The 21,201-nt window shown below is 41.8% G+C and overlaps 1 protein-coding gene across 2 annotated transcripts in view; it reads right to left on the reverse strand.

The window, feature by feature from the left end:
• Positions 1 to 20,494, reverse strand: part of igsf9bb (immunoglobulin superfamily, member 9Bb) — a 73,036-nt gene extending 52,542 nt beyond the window's left edge. The window contains exons 1-2 of one of the 2 annotated variants that reach the window (XM_027003590.3): positions 20,239 to 20,493; positions 3,808 to 3,999 (exon numbers count right to left, since the gene is read on the reverse strand). In XM_027003590.3, coding sequence (XP_026859391.1) covers positions 3,808 to 3,999; positions 20,239 to 20,302 — 256 coding nt within the window. In that variant the 5' untranslated portion in view covers positions 20,303 to 20,493. Of the gene's footprint in view, positions 1 to 3,807; positions 4,000 to 20,238 lie in introns of both variants that reach the window. The other variant, XM_081719750.1, reaches the window with a different exon arrangement.
• Between the last annotated feature and the right edge of the window lie 707 nt (positions 20,495 to 21,201).

The following is a 21,201-nucleotide window of genomic DNA, read 5'->3' on the forward strand; positions in this document are numbered from 1 at the left end:
GAATAGTTGTGGTGAAGGGCACAGGTGATGAGAGAATAGTTGTGGGGGAGGGCACAGGGGATGAGAGAACAGCTGTGGCTCTTGGTCATTTCTTACACTTTCCTCTGAGCTCCATGGAGGAAAAATGCAACTGTAACCACAGCAGACACAGGCAGTATTCATGGATCAAGCAGTGGAGGGGATTTATGCCTTTCATTGAATTCTGGCAACTGTTCAGAGCAGATGGTAGGCAACAATATCAAGCTTAGGCAAAGAAAGTTTACACAACAGAAGACAGGGATATTATATGGCCTTCTGTGTCCACTTTATCCTTTGGAATAACTTTCTTAATTCTAAAAGTAGCAGAATTCTGCAGGCTGCCTGTCAAGTCCCATAACTAAAAATAGGAAACACTGCTTTAATGTTTGCACGAATTTATGAACAGTGTATGCACATATATGGGGCTAATATATGCTTGCCTATACAGCAAAGGTATGTGCCCACAGGGTGCATGTCTGTGTTTCTGCTGGCTTTGGGTTCCCATCCATACTGTAATGTCATGGGTCAGCAGCAGCACTCAGCTCCTGAGTCTCTGGAGGATTAACAATGGCTATGCTCCAGATGTGCCCCCCTGCTCCTCTTGCTTTGTGCTGATGCAGAACTCTCATGCGGTCATCACCGCTTGCCTGCTAAGCACCATTCCTCACTATGGAGTCTGGGAGCAAATCCCCACAGCTGAGAACCCTACACAGCAAAGATGTTTTCATTTCTCAGAAAGGATGAATATGTTTCAAACAACATCTCAGGACTGTTGCTGTGAGGTCAGATGATGCCCATTCATTGTTCCATTAAGGGAAGGTCTCCTTCAAATCCTGAACTGACCTTAGATTTGCATAGAAGCGTGCGCCTGCTACCAGTTCAGTACGCTCAGTCCCAGATGAGAATGTGAGCCATCACTTTTTCCGAGTTCTGCTAGACACCAATACAGCTTCACTGAAAATGGTCTAGAGCAGCAAGGCAGCGAAAGGAGAGCACTGGGAAGTCTTGTGATGCGTTTAGAGCAGTGATAAAGCAGTGACAACACTGAGACATGCTGCTGGTAAAAATAAAGCACTCAGATGGAGACATTCTGGAGATGCTATAGAGGTTAATACAGCAAACCCGCATCAAGCATCTCTGTCACTTTCCCAATATCTCTCTTTCTCTCCACTATCTCTTTCTCTCCTTTTTGTGTCTTGTTCCATCTTCGTCTCTCTCTCTCTCTCTCTCTCTCTCTCTCTCTGTCTGATGTGCTTATATAACTTTAATGCTCCCTTTAAAAAAGGAGGACTAGAGAAAGTGACGTTTCTTTTTTGTATGTATAGAAAGTGAACCAATCACTTGCAGATTTCTTTATATGGCTGTTCTTACTATATTTGTTGAGCACAAATGTTCAGACAGACACCATCCCCCCCTTCCCATTAATGAGCTCCACTCAGCTCATAGTTACATGCTATCTTTCCCCATTCCAGTCATAACCGTAAGCCCCATCACGAGTCCATTTAGCTCAAACAGAGGCATGTCAAGCAGCTTTCTGTAGATTCATTCAGCGAACTGCTGAAGACAAAAGGGCCCATTGTGGGACATGAAAGAGTAAGCCTGTCTGGGCCACAGTGGTCAGCCTGTTTAGAGATGACTCTCTTCACTGCACTATGAACTGTGCCCGCTGATGACTCCGCCATAACACGAGCCTCTCGGGCCTCAACAAAGCAGCACAGTGGCGTGATAAAGTGGAGACATTAGTGCAGCGCGGCCAGCGCCTGCTTCACATCACAGGAAATATGGCATCATACAGTCAAGCTCCTATGTCCACAGGGTGAGGGATCACCAAAGCTAAACCCTACTTTATTCGGCCTCTGTTCCGAATCATGCTACGAGCCTTGCTTTGTGGAGCAGTAACAAGAGTGGAAAGTTTTGAAAATGCTTTGTAAATAGAATAGAAGCACAAACAGCAGTGTAGCCATGTGCCTGACTGTAACGAGCGCCGAAGAAGTTGCGCTGCTCACTCAGGTAACGGAGTGGCAGGGAGCACTGTAGAGTGGCTGGCTGCGGGAGCAGCCGGCTGTGCCAGCACATTTATGGAATGCACATTTGCCTGAGATGCACTGCATCTGAAGCTAGGAATGCTGCACACCACCAAACTGCTCGAGGTTGTGAAGATTCTTTCACCTGCTTTTCGAAATTCCTGCCCAGCACCAAGAAATATGTTAAACCTGCTGTCAGAAATTCAGCAGCAATTTCAGAACTAAGAGCGGGGGGTGGGGGGGGTTCCTCTCCATCTCATTACCATTCTGCAGGAGCACAAGCCATTAAAATTGCATATTATGCCCCTAGTGACATCTGATATACTAGCAGAGTTTCTTTGCTTTCATAAATCTCTTACATTATGCCCTTTGTGTCTCTAAATATCAATAGGTGTAATTCCGAATCTCGGTTTTAGAGGAAAACATTGATTTGATCTGCCTCGCCCTCTCTAATCATCTGGTTCTCTAAAGCTCTGGCTTGGTTCATGCGACCTGCACCTCAACTACCTGACTGGAGGACTGCACTGGAATATACAGTATTTATTACTACAGATTAAAGGGTTCTTTAAATGGATGGATATAAAATATATTGGAACAGGCTCCCCCAGCATTTAGGTAAACCTTTGTAATGTTTATAACAGCCTATAAAGCAGGAAGAGAAATTTTATTTCAACAAGTTACACTTAGAGGAAAGTAGTCAACAGTTTATGCAATAAGGAGCAAACTAGGACACAAATATTTTTTATGCAGAGCAATAAAAAAGCCCATGTGTTCTGTGATTTCTGCACACTGTAGAATAAACTGTGTAATGCTGAGTAAATTATGTGAAAGCAGAGTGATTTTCTGATGCTATAAAGGGCCTTCATGCACTGTGAAGAAGGCTTCTGAATAGGTTCCTCATAAGGGAATGTCAGTTAATGAACCAAAACAGTCCCTTTATTGTTCAGATGTTTGAATGGAAACCCTGTTTTATCTGATGTAGACTGAAACTAATATACTACAAATGTTGAATCCCAACACAGATAACCCTTTATTCATTTACATGAAGTACTAGAGTAACAGTGAAAACATTCTATCTGGAATGAAGATGTACCTGGTAAATCCGGCAAACTGTGTTTCAATACACTTTAATATGAACATATGAAGGACATCTCTAGAAAAAAAAAAGGCTACAATTCACTCTTTACATGCAGGCTGTACCAATGTGAAAGACCATATTAACATGCACTGTAAAATATCACATATATAGCACTCTTTCAAATGGAGAGCACTAAATCATTAAACACTAGAAATGTTAAAAGTGGAGGAAATGAAATACACCAAGGTTTTGGTAAAGTGAAGTACACGGTAAGATTATAATAAATTGAAGTACACTCCAAGATTTTGGTACAGGGAAGTATACACTATGATGCAGTGATGTACACTCTAAGATTTTGGTAAGGTGAAATTTTATTTTACTTTATCAAAATCTTATTTTTTGATATTGGTAGCATTGAGTTTTTGATACAATGAAGTACACTCTAAAATTATGACACAATGAAGTACTTTCTAAGATTATGGTACAGTGAAATACAGTCTAAGTGGCACTGCTGTGATCATAGCACATACTTTCCAGTAACAGGCTTCTAACAGCTCCAGGTCATTCATGTGAAGCCTTGCATGTTCCACCCACATATGCTACGTGTGTGCATGTGTGTGCGTGCGTGCGTGCGCGCATGTGTGTGGTGTGTATACGCCCAACACTGGAGCGATGCTGAGGGCTCACCGGCGTACTCTGGGTCCACATGTGGCGGGTAGAAGCGGAAGTTGATGAAGAAGGGGATGGGTACGCCGAACTTGAACCACTCCACCACGTAGGGCTGGCCGTCGAGCGGGTGGGCCACGTCACACCCCAGAACCACGGTCTCCCCGGCACGGGCTGTCACAAACTGAGGCTCCTCTCTGACTCCGTGGGCACCTGCAGTAAAACATATAATCAGTGAGCAATCTAAACACACATACACACCCACACACACCCACTACAATGACTTTACTATAGCAACCACTCTGGGAGACACAGTCACATGGTGAAAGTGGAGGCCTTGGCTTCAATATCTCTAATGCTGAGACTCAGAGACACAAAGAGTAGAGTCTGATGAAGAATGTGGCCTGCTTGTTTTTGTATTACATCATTAACAAGCCTCCAGGCTATGCGCTCTACCATGGCATTGATTTTCAGGTAATTCTTGCATGAGTAAACGTTACAACAGGATACAATGTAGCTATTTTACAAATCAATGTGCACACTCATTCACGTCACTGATAAACACCGGGACAGCTCAAGTATTTATGATGTGTTTTGTGCTTTGCAATTAACATGAAGCTGAACAAGACAGGGACAATGCCGTTACACAATGACAAAGAAAAAAAAAATTAAAAGGAAATAAATCACACAATTCTCCTCCAGTCAAGTCAAATGCAGTTTCATTTGTGTGCTTTACAATCAGAGATATCAATCACTGAAACACACACAAATACACAGAGTGTGTCCTAGGCTCACTCCTTTTCCTCACTCCTCACAGAAGCAGTCACCTTGGCTGGAGGTCACCACCAAATAAAAGACATATCCTGTATGTCCTGTATCAACAGGACATGGGATTATGATCATGTAGATGGTCAAGCAGTAGAAACATGACAATATATGGCACAGGAATATTGTGGTTTAATGCTGTTTCATTATTTAATCTCACATATAAAAGCTGTGGATCATGCTTGCAATTAGATATTCTCAGTTTCTTTTGCTTTTTCTGTGTGCCTCGCAGTCTCTCTCCCTCTCTCCGTCTCGCAGTGAATCTGTCTCTCTCTCCCTCTCTATGTGTCTTTCTCTCTCCTCCATCCAGCGCTCGTAATGATGTGCTGATGAGAGACGCTGTGTTGCTAGCACGTCCCCATGCATATACCCCAGACTCCCCCTGCATCCACTGCCTACTGCAGCACCTCCTGCTGATTGGCTACTGATGACATCACCAGTGAGCAAAACAAGACATGGAATATATGACTTCACTGTATGCACGGATGAGAGCAACAAGCGGTTAACAAGCTCCTCTCCGCTGTCCTCCAGGATTACTGCCGTTTACAATGAAAGACACAAGGGAGCAGGGCAGTCCAACCACTTGATCTCTGAGAGAGAGGAAGAGAAGAAAGAGGAGGAGAGGCAGATAGAGAGAGCGAGAGAGAGAGAGAGAGAGAGAGAGAGAGAGAGAGAGAGAGAGAGCGCAAGAACGCACTGTTCTTATATGCACACAGACATCCTACAGAGGGGGCTCAAACTCCCAGTCTGGCTAAAGACTACATGCATTCATTTTATAAATGAACACTGTGAAAAAGGTACTGCAAAAAGATTTAGTATATATACAGTTTAATTGGTCAGATGCCATTGTGTCTTTTAAACAAAACATTAAAGCAGAGCAAGCAAGTTCTCTCAGCTGCTGTCATGATAATGGATTCAAACCTGCTCAAACCAACCTGTGGCTGTTAAGTATGTCTGACATAATGCAAAGGATGGCAGAATATTTTTGGCAGAATCAACTATGATCACAGAATGATAGTTTCAGCAAATGGACAAAAATGTATGATTCATTAAAAAACAATTCTTTCTACAAGCATGATTTCATCCATTTAAAGGTTTTTAATCATTATTTTGGCAAGGATTCATTACATTGACAGTCATACATGCAAAAGCATGGTTACAGCCTGGATAACCATCCAGTTCATCTTAAATACACATCCATCTCCATTACCAAACAGACAGACAATAGACAATGGAGTGCTCCTCACTACTGGCTTGTCACCAATGTGATAGGACCTAATACAAGAGATCATGCTTGTGTCTGATGTGTCTGTGGTTAAAACTGTCCATACCAGCATGTAAAAGTGGAAGTTAATGAGGCAATAACTGCAAAAAAAGGGGGAGTTTCATAGGGCAAATAAATTGATATGGTTTCCCCTCCATGACCATAACTGCTCTGCTCATATGCTTTTGCCTGCTATAAAATGGCCGACGGTGATTAAACCACCTTGGTGTCAGGTACGAATCAAGCTCTGGTGAGGAGGCAAAGCTTGACCTACTTCAGCAGATCCTCCTGCCACAGGTCACATGCCACATTCACAGCAAACCCTTAGACAGGAACAGCTTCACCCTGAAATTTAACCCCTGCTTTCCAAGAGTCAGAGATGACCTCTGCCCTCCCCTGACTCCACCCTTGGCCCCCATGTCCACCCCAACCCTCTTTCACAGCAATAGTCAGATTTGAAAAAGTGTATGATTAAAACCAGTGCTACCAATAGAAATGATGACTGAGTGGAAACCTGTTACTGTTAAAAAATACATTTATTCAAAAAGCTTATTTCTACTTGTTGAATGAAGGCTCACTGAAGTTCACCCTGCTCTTTCAAACTGATCCTTTCTGACACTCAGCTCGATCCACCAAATATCGTTTGGTGGTCTGAATGAAACATGGCCACACCTGGCAGAGAGAATGGCAGATACCAATATGACCCACAAACATGGAACATCCATTTTGAAAATGCCTGCCCCGCCAATGGATTTCCCATTTGTACTGCAGGCCTGTAGAATCATTCTATTGAGGTTATTGATGAACATCCCTGCTCTAATGACTATACCCAACACATGCACATACACATACACACAGACGCACACTTCTGAAAGGTTGGCTTGGAAGCATTACCTCCCCTTTGCTTCTATAAATAACCATAAATTAGTCTTCAGTAATAACTACAAAACAAAATGTTAAGGGTTGACGGGCCTCTAATTGCAAAGGAGGAGCATCTTATAATTCATCCACAAGGCACCTATCAGCAGCCAGTAGCACCTGAACAGGTTCACAGCCATGGAACCTGCACACACCTCCAACACAGAGCTACAGAGGAAAGTTTAGTTCTGGCATTGTGCACAGGTGTATTATTGGAGCCTTTTTGTTTCAAAAGCTCAACTTATACAGTCTATGCAATTGTTTATCACTGGGCATCATAATGATAATACCACCAACCAGATTCTGTTGTACATAAAGGTTCTCATTTGCATAATGTAAAATAACTGTAATAAAAGATATTTGCACCTATAGTGTATAGCATTATGGTTTGTATTTGAATCTATTAGATTTAGCCAACATTTCAAAGGAATTCCTATGAAGAAGACCATTAAGAAGTCACTCCAAAACCTGCATAACGTTCTATTCAAAGCAATGTGCATTACGGTAATGTGGTAGACTACCATATAATGTCAGCAAGCACCAATAAAATCTTTTACTAATTCAAAACAAACACCCTTTTAAAGGACATAACTTGGAACTTCTGTGATTTAAATACTAGAGCTGCCTTCCTCTGTTCTATAAAGAAAGTGGGAGAAGGGAATTTATGCAGCCCTTCTTACGGCCTGGTACATGGTGCTAAGAAGAATAGATGGGCCATTATTCCTCTGGTCTACTAAGAGCAGTATGTGCAAGCCCCCACATACTCCACTGCTACCTTGCACTGGTCTTGACTCAGAGATCATCCATGAGTGTTCTAGGCTGTACCAAGTAATCAAGACTATAACCCTCTAATATAATTACAGTCTCATCACATTATCTCGGTACCTAAAGACAAAGTTATGGGCCTGACCTTTAAAAAGCTATGCTTTCATAGACTGTAGATATATTAAAGTTTCATTACACTAACATGGGCTTAGCTTCCACATTACATTTATACTGGTTAATTATGGTTATTCAAATCCTAAGCATCTGTGAAAATACTTCTGGAGACATACATAACCTAAAGATGTACATTTTTAAAACAGGCTTTAAAAACATCTCTGTGTGAACGCAGTACTAATTATCATGATACTGCAGAATTTTTTTGCTGGTTTGTTATCTGTTTCAGTGTCTTATTATTTTTTTCAATTCTTTAAGATGTTTCCTTTCAGAGGATCTATGCATGCTCTGGGTATTTCTACAGCCAGTCTTGCATGAAAGGTCAAGCGCACCTAGGAAACCTGTGGTCTAATTGTTCCGGGATTATTTTTTTCTCCTTGACCCGTAGAACATGAGTGCCATTTTTGTTCTCAGAAACTAGAGAGGATTTAGAATTTATTGCTATACAATGGCACCTCTGATGATGTGTGTTAGTGTAAAATGATCTCCATTAATGTAAAGTGATTTCGTCTTTCAGTCAGAGAATAGGGAAATGCCTGTTTTGTCTTCCTATTCCCAGCTAACAACAAATGATGACGACCCAACAGGCAGAAAATAATGAGAGAAAATCATTTTATTGTGCCCTTCATTCAGGTCCCTGCGACAGGGCAATGGCAAAGATGGTGGGTTTAATTAATCCTGTGTGTTTACAGTATGTCATGCAGGGGAGGAGAGCTAAGTCCTCTAAGCAGGCCCAGAGGCCTGTTCTTTATGACCCTAAGTAAAGAGAACACCCAGCGGGGACACACAGCACTAGGTTTGGTGGTCATGTGGGCAACAATGAGACAGAGACACACACACACATGCACAACAAGGGCAATAGAAGAACTAGACCTCACTTATTTGCTTTAATGTAATGGTTATTAGGTCTTGACTTTGACCTCCACAGCCACATTTCATGGTTTGAGGTCATTTAGGGGGGTGGGGGGTGGTGAGCTGCTACCAATAAGGCTGTGTAAGCTGACCCTATTACACTCAGTGCATCCTACTGAGACCACTTTAATTTCAGCTCTCTCATCTGAAACCACCCTCAGCATATAGCAAGACTGGCCTCCAGACACCCTGCATACTGATAATGTGCCCTACAGTATTGTTCCGCAAAATAAACACTGCCTGAAGTCCCATAATTCCCTAGCAATTCTCTCCTCAACATCAGCAGCTGTGTACCAGTATTGTCATGGCTAGTGAAGTTCATCCATCCTCCAGATGGGAGACGTATGATTAAGATTCAGTCCCTGAAGTCTATGGAGGACATTGTCTGATTTGCTCCCCAATGTTTCATGGGGAGCTACTGGTGTGATTCCTCATGGTAATGATGTTAGGGGCTGACTCAGTCAGGCAAAGAAAGAAACAAAATACTGGATTTCACTAACGGGGTTTTAAAGCCTCTGTGACAATTACTTTTTTAATTGCTGGCAAGTAATGAAAGGACTGACAGAGAGAGAGAAATATGCTCCCTCACCACTGAGCCTTTCACCACAGATGGCTTACAGTAGACGTTTCCCTGAATGTTAATGACGCGAACCTAGGGTCATACAAACAAATCATTTCTCTGATACTATGGGGAAATAAAGGCAAAATCTTGAACAAAATAGGTTGGAAAAATTCCATTCTGTATTTATATGCAAACACCTTTGGTTAATGATGTACTAAACCTGTTGGAAACGTGCAACCATTAAGCTACCTATTTTGGCTGTATGTTGTATCTAGGTAGAAATTCAGGTATTTCTAACAAACCTCTCCCTACAGCTCCATGCCATAATATAGATGTAATGTGAGGTGGCCCGAGTGCTGCAGGGTGAGGGGCAGGACTCCAACCTCTGGGACGTACATTTATTCAAACACAAAGACAACCACACTCACATGTGTTACAAACAAAGGACACGAACATGAAACGATTAACATTAAACGAACACGATAAATACATCTAACAATGACGAGTATGACATTTAACATTATCACTAACAACAACACACCACATTAACACGTTACGTCAACAATGACCAAAGACGCTGCACACGCTGATGTGGGTTTAAATACACATGGACAAATGAGGCACAGGTGTTTGCAAGCGTGGCCACAAACGAAGGTCCTCCCACTACACATAGCTGGCCAAACCACGTGCCTCGTGGGAGGCGAGCGTTCCGTGACAATGGATACAATGGAACGGATTAATCAGATTTCTAATGAATAAAATTATTCTACACAGAGCTTACATATAATAAATATTTATATTATTTAATGCAAAATTTATTTTTTAACCAATTACATCAGTAGACAAACACTGGTCAGCACTGAAAAGTGTACAATGATTACGGGATTCTTCATTACAACATTACATAAGGGGTGGTGGAACTCTGATTTGCCTATTGGGCACTGATTCCATTGGCCATGCCAAAGGGTACAATACAATCAATACAACTTACTGCCTGCCCAACATCTAGTAGCAGTAAAGAAAATACAAATCAGTGGGTTTTCAAAGAATGACCATTTTAACATCATTCTCAAAACTGTGGGTATTGTTTGCGAACAGCATCTATTTATGTCATGTCCTGTTAAAATGCCCCTTGGGGATGTACAGTGATCAATGACCCCTCTGCCTGTCCCATGCACCACGCCACCAGTCAGTGCAACAGCAGACGTTCGGGATATGCCAACATGAGCTAGGCCAGTAACAGAGCTGCAGAAACCACTCTGCACCAAGGGCCACGGCTGAGACGGCCAAACCCTCCTCACATAATTCCACTGCCCTGGGTGAAATTTGCTGTGGCAGAGTTAGTATTTTAGCCAGCCTATTTTAGCCACTAGGCTCATCTCCAATAAAGTAGAGAGTGCTTCATCAGCAGTGTCCAGCAACGACAATGGAGAATCTACTCTGATAAATGAGACAGTGATGGAAGGGGTCTATGCCAAAAATCCTATACTGTTGAATTGGAAATGTTGAAACTGTATCCAAACATTGACTGTATCCAGTCCTCTTATTCTACAACTTTTCCTGAGTGAGTGCATCTCTCCCTCTATATCCCTGTCTCTCCTGTAGCAGTAACTTCCCCCATCTTCAAACAGGCAGAGAGGGGATCTGACTGGAGTATAGCACAGCTCCTGAGACCCCCCCCCCCCCACACACACACACACCAATGCATAGCTGACAGGTCAAAAGTCTGAAATCTCAAAACAGGATGCTCACCCTCTAGGGAATGAACAACCCAACCATACAATGATGATCCCTCAGTGGTCTGACGCTGTGCTAGTGACGTTACGATGATCTTTGTTTGTTTTTTGCATATTGTCTGGTAGGAGTTTCATGTAATTATGTGGCACACTGAGAATATTCAGACCTACAACATGATCAATGCAATGTGAAATGTAATCAATGCAATGTGAAAGATCATCTTTGATAATCCAGCATACTGGTGCAGTATATTAGTGTATTACTAAAGTGGAATCTCATGCAAAGGAGGAAGACATAATAAACTTGAGTGATCTCCAGTACACACCACAACATTTGATTACCAAAGCAAGACTATTATGGAACACACTGCTATATCTTTTGGCCTATGCAACAAAGCACAGGGAAACAAAGCAGCCCAGCGTATGTCACCTCCACACTCTCTCCATCAGCTCACTTTTGCTGGTAATACATCTCTCTGTTTATATCTGATACTCATTCCTTGCCTATCTCCTTTTCACGGTGTGCAAGTCGTGTTCATGTTCTACATGTCATTGTTGCGTGTTCTCTGAAAGGGGTGAACTCAGTGCACAAGCTAGCCAGTTATACAGCCTGATCTTCAGGCATGAATGGCTGAATGTAGATTAGCATGAAGGGTTTTTCCTGAAATCTTTTTATTATTTTATTAAGACCAGTGGCTACTGCTGGGAGCTGGAGAATGTCCAGCAGCACTTAATGGAGTATGGTTTGGCCTAGCCAAAAAACACTATAGTCCTCTAGTGTGCTTTTTCACACAATGTAACTGATCTAAATGCTTCTTCAGTTGCACTGAAAAAAAAACAATGGCATTCTTTTCTGCGGCTTTGAATTTAGATTTTTGTCAGGGAGGAATTCCATCAGTGCTGTGCTACACAGGATGATTACTGATGTTACACTTATCAAGTTTACTTGTTGCTAGTAAAATCAATATTTGCTACTTCTAAGCCAGTTCAATCACTCCCAACTGATGCACAAACAAACAGAAGTGAGGGGTGTGCACACTTTCCTGCATCCCATTGTAACACTGTGATTGATGTGGACAGACAACCCCCCCCCCCCACACACACACACACAAAGCATGACCTATTCTTCTCCTCTAAATGTATACTTAAACATGACTGGGTTTCTAAAGAGACATCATTATGAAATCACTTCGTGTTGCTGCACTGTACACTTCAACAAAGCAAAGGTGAATCTAGCCTTAGCCTTAGCTCACAATCTGATGTACTGATGGACATAAATGTGTCAACCTTATGGGTGTCTCCTTCATATCCTTCCACTTTCTGCTATGCTCCTGCTATAATGAAAGCAGATAATTACAGGACCAGGCAGGCTTTAATGGCACAAGTTAAATGGTGGCCTTAATTACACTTCTATAAGCAAGTGATGGCAGGCCTGAGAATGATTTTACAGTGTGAAGGGTAGCCACCATCTGCTAAATGTGCTCTCAGGCATGAGGCCCAGACGAGGCCCAGACGAGGCTGATTCAACAGTCGTGCCCAACCATGCCTGTCCCAGCTCAGAGGAGGTTAGCAGCAGGATGGGGATTACTGAGCTGGGTAGAGGACAGAGGTGTGCTATTAAAGGACATTTCAACTGGGTCCAGAGGGCAAGGAGGGAACTCTTGCAGGAGGATACAGCTGAGCATGGCACCAAGCCTGTGCCAGGTGGGAGCCAGTGTGAGATCGTACCAGAGAGACAGGGCGAGCCAGTGTGAGATCACCTAGGAGAGACAAGGCGAGCTAGTGTGAGATCTCCCAGGAGAAACAGGGCGAGCTAGTGTGAGATTGCCCAGGAGAGACAGGGCGAGCCAGTGTGAGATTGCCCTAGAGAGACAGGGCGAGCCAGTGTGAGAACACCCAGGAGAGACAGGGCGAGCCAGTGTGAGAACACCCAGGAGAGACAGGGTGAGCTAGTGTGAGAACACCCAGGAGAGACAGGGCGAGCCAGTGTGAGATTGCCCCCGAGAGACAGGGCGAGCTAGTGTGAGAACACCCAGGAGAGACAGGGCGAGCCAGTGTGAGATCACCCTTTGAGCATGCACTCAAAGTGATCACTATATGAAGTCTAGTAAGGACATCAAGACCAGGGGACTCAGCAAGTGCAGCGAGGGACAGAGGGAGCATTTCCTGGACAGGGGCCTGAAGTACAGTGTGGGAACGTCTTATGGTCATGGAATGAATGTTTAATGGGCGCAGGAGAGTCGAGCAAGAGGAAGCAGAGAACAACGCATCAATAGCCACCTGAAAGATGAGCCAGCGAGGAAGCAGGCAAGCCTAGGAGAGAGGCAGTCAGCACACTGCCTGACGCCCTGCTGAGACCCAGCACCACAGTGAGGTCACAAACTCTCACGCACACTCACTCATGTCTCTCCATCACACACCCTGTACAAAGTAGGGCTCTGTGCTGTTCCAGTGCCCCTGTGCTACCATGCACTCATGAATCTTTGACTCCCTTTATGCACCATTTAGTTAGTAAATGAACCATTCCTATAATTTAGGAATATTTCCCTAATAGGTAATAAATAAATGACAACCATCTACTGAATTTATTAATTTAAAGATCTCACTAGTAACATGGAGCAAGACCTTTATCCTGTTCTCTAGGCCCTGTTTTGGATGATATACTCAGGAGCATATCTGCTTAATAATCTCAACATGAACAGCTCCCATTTACCTGGATCCCACTTACCTACCCATATATCCAAACCTTTACCCCAACAAGGTCTTTAAAAAGTTACCTCACTCCTTCCTGCTCTCCATAAAAAATATCCAATTACATATATAATGCATATTTTCCATTGCTTTAATGCTACATGTTTGTCTGATTGTACTCTCGCACTGGGCACTAAAGTGATGCTTGCTGTGCATTCAACACATGCCCTCAGATACATTAGCATCAGCTGATGCTTTCTGATTGTGCAGTGTGGGAGACAGCGCTGCCTGAAAGACCTTACTAACAGTCTGCTGATAAGTGAGCTCACATGACCCAACTTCACTCATTCACAAATACAGACCGACTGAAAGAGCTTTCGCACAGTATAGGCCCAGAGTGAGTTCCAACAGACAACCTGAACACAGCAGCATGAACTGAGAGGGACAGATCATGAGTTAATTTAGCAGCATGAACTTCCATAAAAGAGCCCATTTTCAAGGAGACAATTCTAACAAAAGTAAGCTCAACACTACAAGTAAATCTAAAAAGCCCTCTATTCAATATCTTGTTAATAATAAACAATAGATATAACAACTATAATTAAAAAGATTTTTAAACTGCGTATATTAGTTTTTATATTACATACACTTTAACTACTGGACTTTACCAAAACTTTCACTTATTATGTTCAATCTTATCTATGTAAAATGATAAAAATATATAAGGCAAACTTGACTGTCCCCACCAGATTTGTGTAACTATACAACAGGCATCCAAGTTTTATGTAATTTGCAGCAGGTCAATGCAATAATGCAACATTATAACACTATTCTGACATCTCCTTAAAAGACTTGCATATAGCATGCTTGGTAATATCTTCCAGTACATTTTTAATGGCCTCTTCTCATATGACATGTTACATTTCCTTTTCTCATTGAAAATGATTTGGCTTTCAGCAACTGTTAAAATAAATGATAAATGAACTTCTTAACCAAAGGTAAAGGTAGAGCTTGAAATTCAGTGAATGGTACCTGTTACTTACTAAAGAATAACTGGATTAATTACTCATACTGACGAATAATTAATGAGAGACTATGTAATATACACAGCTTAAACACATACCAATTTTTTTTAACAGTGGTCAGCCATTACACACACAAATTGATTCTCATACAAATATGACTGCTACATATTGCAGCTTCCCCTTTAGGCTCATCTTCAAAAACAGCTGGGGAAAACAGTCACATGGGCCAAAAAAAGGCAATTAATTTTATGAAATGTTCAGCCTTGTACTACAAACTTGAGAAATTGTCTCCATGTCCATGGGTCATGGGAAGTTGGCAAAGAGAACAGAGCTTCAAAATACAAATGCTTGAGTAAAGCTAAGTTTTCAAAGCAATAAAGGTAATCACAAAGCAAACATCTTGAATTAGAACTACCTGAAGTTTCCCTCTATGAGTCATAATGAGCACCTCTACAGACATACACATACACATGCACACACATGCACACACAGACCCACGTGGTCCACTCTACCAGCAGCTTCCTAACCACACTCACCTCCAACATAACTGTTCAAATACCTTTACTTTGTTACTTTGGATAAAAGGATCCATCAAATGAATACATGTAAATGGGGACATTAGCATTTTTCTTTTTGCTCACTCTATTTTATCCCACATTTAACAGTAAAGTCTAATTTACAGACTTTTTATATAAATTAAATATATTAGATTTTTTTTCTATGAATATAGTAAATCTACTACAAATTTTGAAGAAGTCATTCAAAAAAAAAAAGGGAAAAATTATATTATTTTTAAAATATGAGCTAATCCATGTAATTTTGGTCTCCGTCATTTGAAACCTTACAAATGTCCCTTTGCATACAGATGTCAGCTCTAACACTGTATTATTCCTGCCATGTACATGTAGAGGAAATTGAAGGAAAACTTCATCTGAAAGAACCCTTAAATTTTGCACCTGACAGTAAGCTATTTCTAATGGCTCTGGCTAGTTCTATTTAGAGAATGTTTTCGTTAACGTGCTAAATATGTCATTTGTGTGCAGGAGGGTTTCAACGCCAGTGTTAGCAATGATCAGCATGTGCTTTGGACAACAGTTCTGTGACCTCATAGCTCGGATGAGCCAAGACCTCACTGCGACACAGAGAGGATGGCAATCAGGCAGCAAGCACCATCAAAGGGGCTATCCACAAATTGAACAGGCTTTCATAGTAAAATGCACGCAACTAAACTGACCTAATGAGCACTGTATTTGGGAGATCCTTGCCTATCAGTAGAGAGAGAAATTAGCATTGCCTACATGCTGTTTGTACTTAATCAAAAACTAATTACATAATGATGGCATGCTCTTTCCTTAAGCATGAAACACTCCTCTATTATATAATACAACTGACTGTCTGTTTAGCATGCTGCAGACATCAGGATACGTCAATCGTAAGAGTACTGATTAATAACAAGCTCTTAATTCATTACATATAACAATGTTAAATTAGAGGTAAAGATGCTTATTCCACATAGACAATGAGAACAAGACTTTTACTTTACAGTACCTAAACTCTTAGCACATTAGAAAATTCTATCCCCACTACTTGCTGCTTAACAGATATACAGGTATAAGCCATAGAAGGAGATGGGTTACAAGGAGATGGGTTCTTTTCTCTAGAAAGACTAATGATTAGTGGGACAGAAACATGTCACACCTACAATCTACAAATGCATATTATATATATATATATATATATATAAAAAGAATGAAGGTGTTTCTTTTTGTTGATGAGACAAAAATAGTAACAGACTGACCTACACCAACTACTACACCAGCACAAAGTCATGAATAATTAACCAAGTTCCAAAGAGCCCTTTTGAATGTGTCTATATATAGAACTTATTCCTCTAGAGGTGTCTTACTCATGCTGGCTCCTCCTGTCACTATCAGCCAGAATAAGAAAGCAGGTGCTGCAGTAGGAGGAGAAGAACCCTGACTCAGTGTTGGCCCACATAACAGCTCACTGACACTGGTGGCTTTTGTAGAAGTACCTGTTAGATTTGAGGCAGAAGAGGCCTACTGCCATCCCTCAGTATCAGTCAGAAAGGATCCTAGTTGCTCCAAATACAGTTTAGTAATAATGGCTTGGTAAACTAAAATGTGAGCTAAGAGCTAAAGAAGGCTACCAGCCAAAACTGCATTTGTGCCTGTATAAGCAGTCTAAAACCATGGCAAAGATGACAGGCCCACCAAAGGTCTTGTTGGGCCTGATTTAATCCATGGTCTGAACCCATTCATTGAAAATGAAACTTTTGAAACAGCACGTTTGCAAAGGTTCTAGTGACCCAAGCCATGAGCCAACTTTTGTGTTATTGTCAACTGTGGTGTTATTGAAAAATGTGCTATTGCCAACTTTATAAGAACTATTTTAATCATTTTCAGAAACATTAAAATATCTACTTTAAGTCTCAAGTGATCAGATGTACATGAGAGTAGATAAACTATCCAATTATTCATGAAATCCTCTGGTTAAATTATTTAACTTGGACAAACAATAGCAGGAAACCTTGGTAAATTCAGCAAATATCAAATAAATGAAACAAACTTTCTTTAACAAAGAAAAACACAGTCAAACTCAACTGAGGACTCAGGAAGTGACCTACCCCATCTGATTTCAGAGACATGGGAACAACCCTAGAACAAAGACTGAGACGGCAGGTAGAGCTGTAGGGGTTTAAATGTTCAAATTTGAAATAATTTAGACCTTTCATAGTCCCTCTGGGAGACTCTTTGGCACACATGCCTCTCTCCTGGGCTGTGGCAGCAGACTACAGGCAGACTGCTCAGGGGAAAGTGTATCAGAGACAGGAAATGGCCTTTGAAGTGCTGAGGGAGGGGAAATGGAATCCAGGCACAGAGACAGATAAGATACTTACTCCACCTTCTACAGAGCTCAGGGCCTAAAGCCTCTACACAACTATTTGCCATTCATATTAAACAAGACTATCAAAAGCAGTTAATGTTTACAACAGAACAAAGCATTAATAAGAAGTCATAAATTATTCCAAAAGACAGAATATATTTTAAATGTGAAATCTCCTTACCCTCAACCTAAAATCTAATCCAGGAATCAGCTCTTGATGTCTGCATGATGGCAGAATTTAGCATATTTCAGCAGATACTTATGCATATGAATCAGTTGGGTTATACCAGGGAAGGGCTGTGCAGTGCTGTGGTCCTCAATGGTTTAAACCTAAGAACCCTGGGCTAGACTGTGCTTGCTAACTTCAAGTTACAGGATTAATACATTTTAACATTATTTCTCCTTCCCAATAGGTGCCCTGAACTTCCCCCTACTGTTGAATCACTATAGCCATCAAAATACATTTAGAAACTGGCTGCAAGAGCTATCCCCAATATGGTTAATGTTAGGCAGCCCTCCATGTGATCAACTGCACGCCACTGCCTGACTGGAACACTCCCTGTGAGTGATTTAACCAGACTAAAGCTAACATTATAAATTGTAATTACTAGACATTAAAACTATTGTTAAATCAAGCCAACAAGGCAGATTACACCAAGTTCAAGTAATTATAGCTCTGACCTTTCCACCTTGAACAGAAATAGCTACAGGATTACAACCATAATACTTGTAGTGAATTAATATTGGACACTTGACCATGCTTGAAGAAAAGTCTTTAAATGCCTTTAATTACTTTTACGGGGGTGGAGGGACCTACACCAAAAATGTGCCAGAGAGAAACTTCCGAAAGCAAGCAGATTACATTAAGTTAAAATATGTAAAAATGTTACCAGCATAGTCCAACAGCAGCTTAGCGAACATTGTGCTAGATCTCTCCTTCATTTAATCGAATCACTGCACGAGGCCCTAGTCCTGAATCTCCTCTCAGGGTTTTACCACAAGCTGATGACAATGAGAAGGTTTCTCAGCAAGAAGAAACCAGTGGTCTCTAGTCTGTACTTACTTTCCACTGTCATAGTACTCTCTGCCTACTTCCATCCATATGCAGGCTAGAGCCTGGGTCCTGGAGCTCCACCAGAATCTGCATTCACTCAGGCACTGCAGATTAGTGATAAACTGTGCAATGGAAACAGACGTTACTAGGCATATGCTCATATCATGGTTAAAGTTGCTCTGTTTCCCTCAGGGAGCCTGCGAGAAGCTCCAACAAGTGCAAGCACAGTCTGCTGCCATCCATCCAGCCGGCGGGCCCCAGTTAGCAGACTTGACCCTGACTAGTTCATCAGCTCATGGCATTCTGAAGAGAGAGGCTCGCTTCATTGTGTTTCTGTTGAAGCAGAAAGAAGCAAGGCAGAGAGCCGAGCCTGGCACCTGGCCAGGAAAATAAAAGTAGATGCCTGTGCCAGATGACAGCTTGAGACAGTAGCATCCGAGCAGCAGCGGGGAGCTTCAGTAGTGCTGACTGAGAGTCACATGTGAGGGAGATGTGGAGCATATGTAACACAGGTGAGACACATCTCTTAGGCACTTAGACAGATGAGGTAGCTGTAAACGCCACCTCTGCCTAGACAATTAACTTATTTATGAGTAGACAACTAGTATATACCCTTTGAAATATCTGCACATAATGTTGTTTCCTTGCACATGGCTGATTTATTGATGCAAGAAAACCTACAAATATGAACATGTTTACCTCTATATTCAGATGTGAATGTTACTGACCTGGTTGCAAATTGCAAAATGAAATATGAGAACATTTTTCACAGATTATCTGAATCATTTGAACAGCTATTACTTGCCTGCAACATTTAGCCCCCTAGTGGATCATTTGAAACTGCAGGGCTATATGAGTCCACTGACAATAAAATAAACCGCACCATTTTTCCAGTGCTTTCATCAACAAAACAGCATGTACTTATATATCTCTTGGTCAAACAATCTTACTGGGCAAATACATTTTAAATTATATTAACTTTTTAAATTCATGTTTTAACTAACCAAGCTAAGGGAGAAGGTACAAAAGAACAGCACAAAGAGGGTCTTTAGCACCTAGTAATAAGAAGCAGGTGAGAAAATGCTCGATTGGCATTTTTTATGTTTAATCGCATCTGCCTTAGAATCTGTTCTCAGTCACTAAGTTGAAGCAAACTTAAATCCTCTTTAGATACAATACAGTCAAAGTCATACTTACACAAACCTCAAGTTACATCATGATGTTAAAACAGGTGCACCATGCTCAGGTGCATACTGCAGAAATAGTTTACAGTGCAGAACACAACAGAACTACATACCACAGCCTGACATATTCTTTTCAGTTTCCCCTTCTGAATTTATATAAATAAAAATGCACAAATGTCACCTGTCCAAATGTCATCTAATGTATCTGTAGTCTGCAGAAAAGACATGCATGCATAAATAAAACCAATATTCACACAGAACTTCAGTAAACATAGTCTTACCTGGTACGACGCATTTAAAAGAAAGCTTTAAAAAGGTCAAACTGATTGTGTCTGTTAAACACTGTAATGACACTAAACCAAAGTTACGGTGCGGCAAGGGAAAAAAAATACAACTTGAGTATCGAACGGTATCAAACATCGTACTTCAACTCACCCTGAGCAGCCGTTCCTCGGGTGCTGAATACACTTGCTATCAAAGTGGCCACATACCAAATCATAGTACTATTGCCAGCCAGCAAGAAACCTCATCATATCTCAAAGTGCCCCTTTCAAGAAACCATTCATAGCCGAGCCCCAAGCACGTTAGACACACTATCGGCTGCTGAAATCCTTTTATTCATGCCCTGCACACTTTCTCCCGCTTCCCTTCATTCTTTCCCTCCCCTTCTCTCCTTTCGCATCCTCTCTCGAAGAGATAGAGCACCTGCACCAGCGCAAGGAAGGCAGACGCGGCTTGATAGCAATGCCAACGTGAAACCAAGCGTGAGAATTTAGTTATTGGAACCGCCCCCGCTTGAATTTCATTGGTAAGTGTGGGAGGACTTGCTGCGTGGATTGGTCACTTCTGCGTCGCTCTTGAGGTAAAAGCCGCTGGTCCATATTTCAAGGTGAGTTGGAGCGTGAAGTGGTACCGGAGCCGCAGTATCATGCGCAATAGCAAAAAAAAAAATAAAAAAAAAAAAAAATTAAACGAGCTTGTGTTGGCGTCTCGCCGCCAGGGCTTCATCGCCGTCATGTTGTTAGACAACACATTAGTCCTGCCTTCTCGAGAAGCATGATGGAGAGGCGTAGAAAGGCTGCCGGGGTTGGAAGAGTCCTCTGACTGCGTGCTCAACCTGCATGCGTCATTCACAGATCACGCAGTTACACATTTTACCTAGAGGAGCAGCCTCTGCATCGCTGATAAGAAAACACAGTGTATTTACGCTGAGACGTTACATGAGACCGTGGAGTCATATCACATGTATATAGCCGTTTGATGATCATCACCGCAAGCGCTTTGACTGCAGTATCAAAGCCCAACAATTTTGAACGGCCCGCATATGAGACGTGATTAGGTGAACATCCTGGCGTTTGCCAAATATGACTGCCTCATAACAGAACACAGAATCATAAA

This window comes from Electrophorus electricus, chromosome 8 (assembly GCF_041902795.1).
Source record: "Electrophorus electricus isolate QZ-2024a chromosome 8, ASM4190279v1, whole genome shotgun sequence".
Lineage (NCBI taxonomy): Eukaryota > Metazoa > Chordata > Actinopteri > Gymnotiformes > Gymnotidae > Electrophorus > Electrophorus electricus.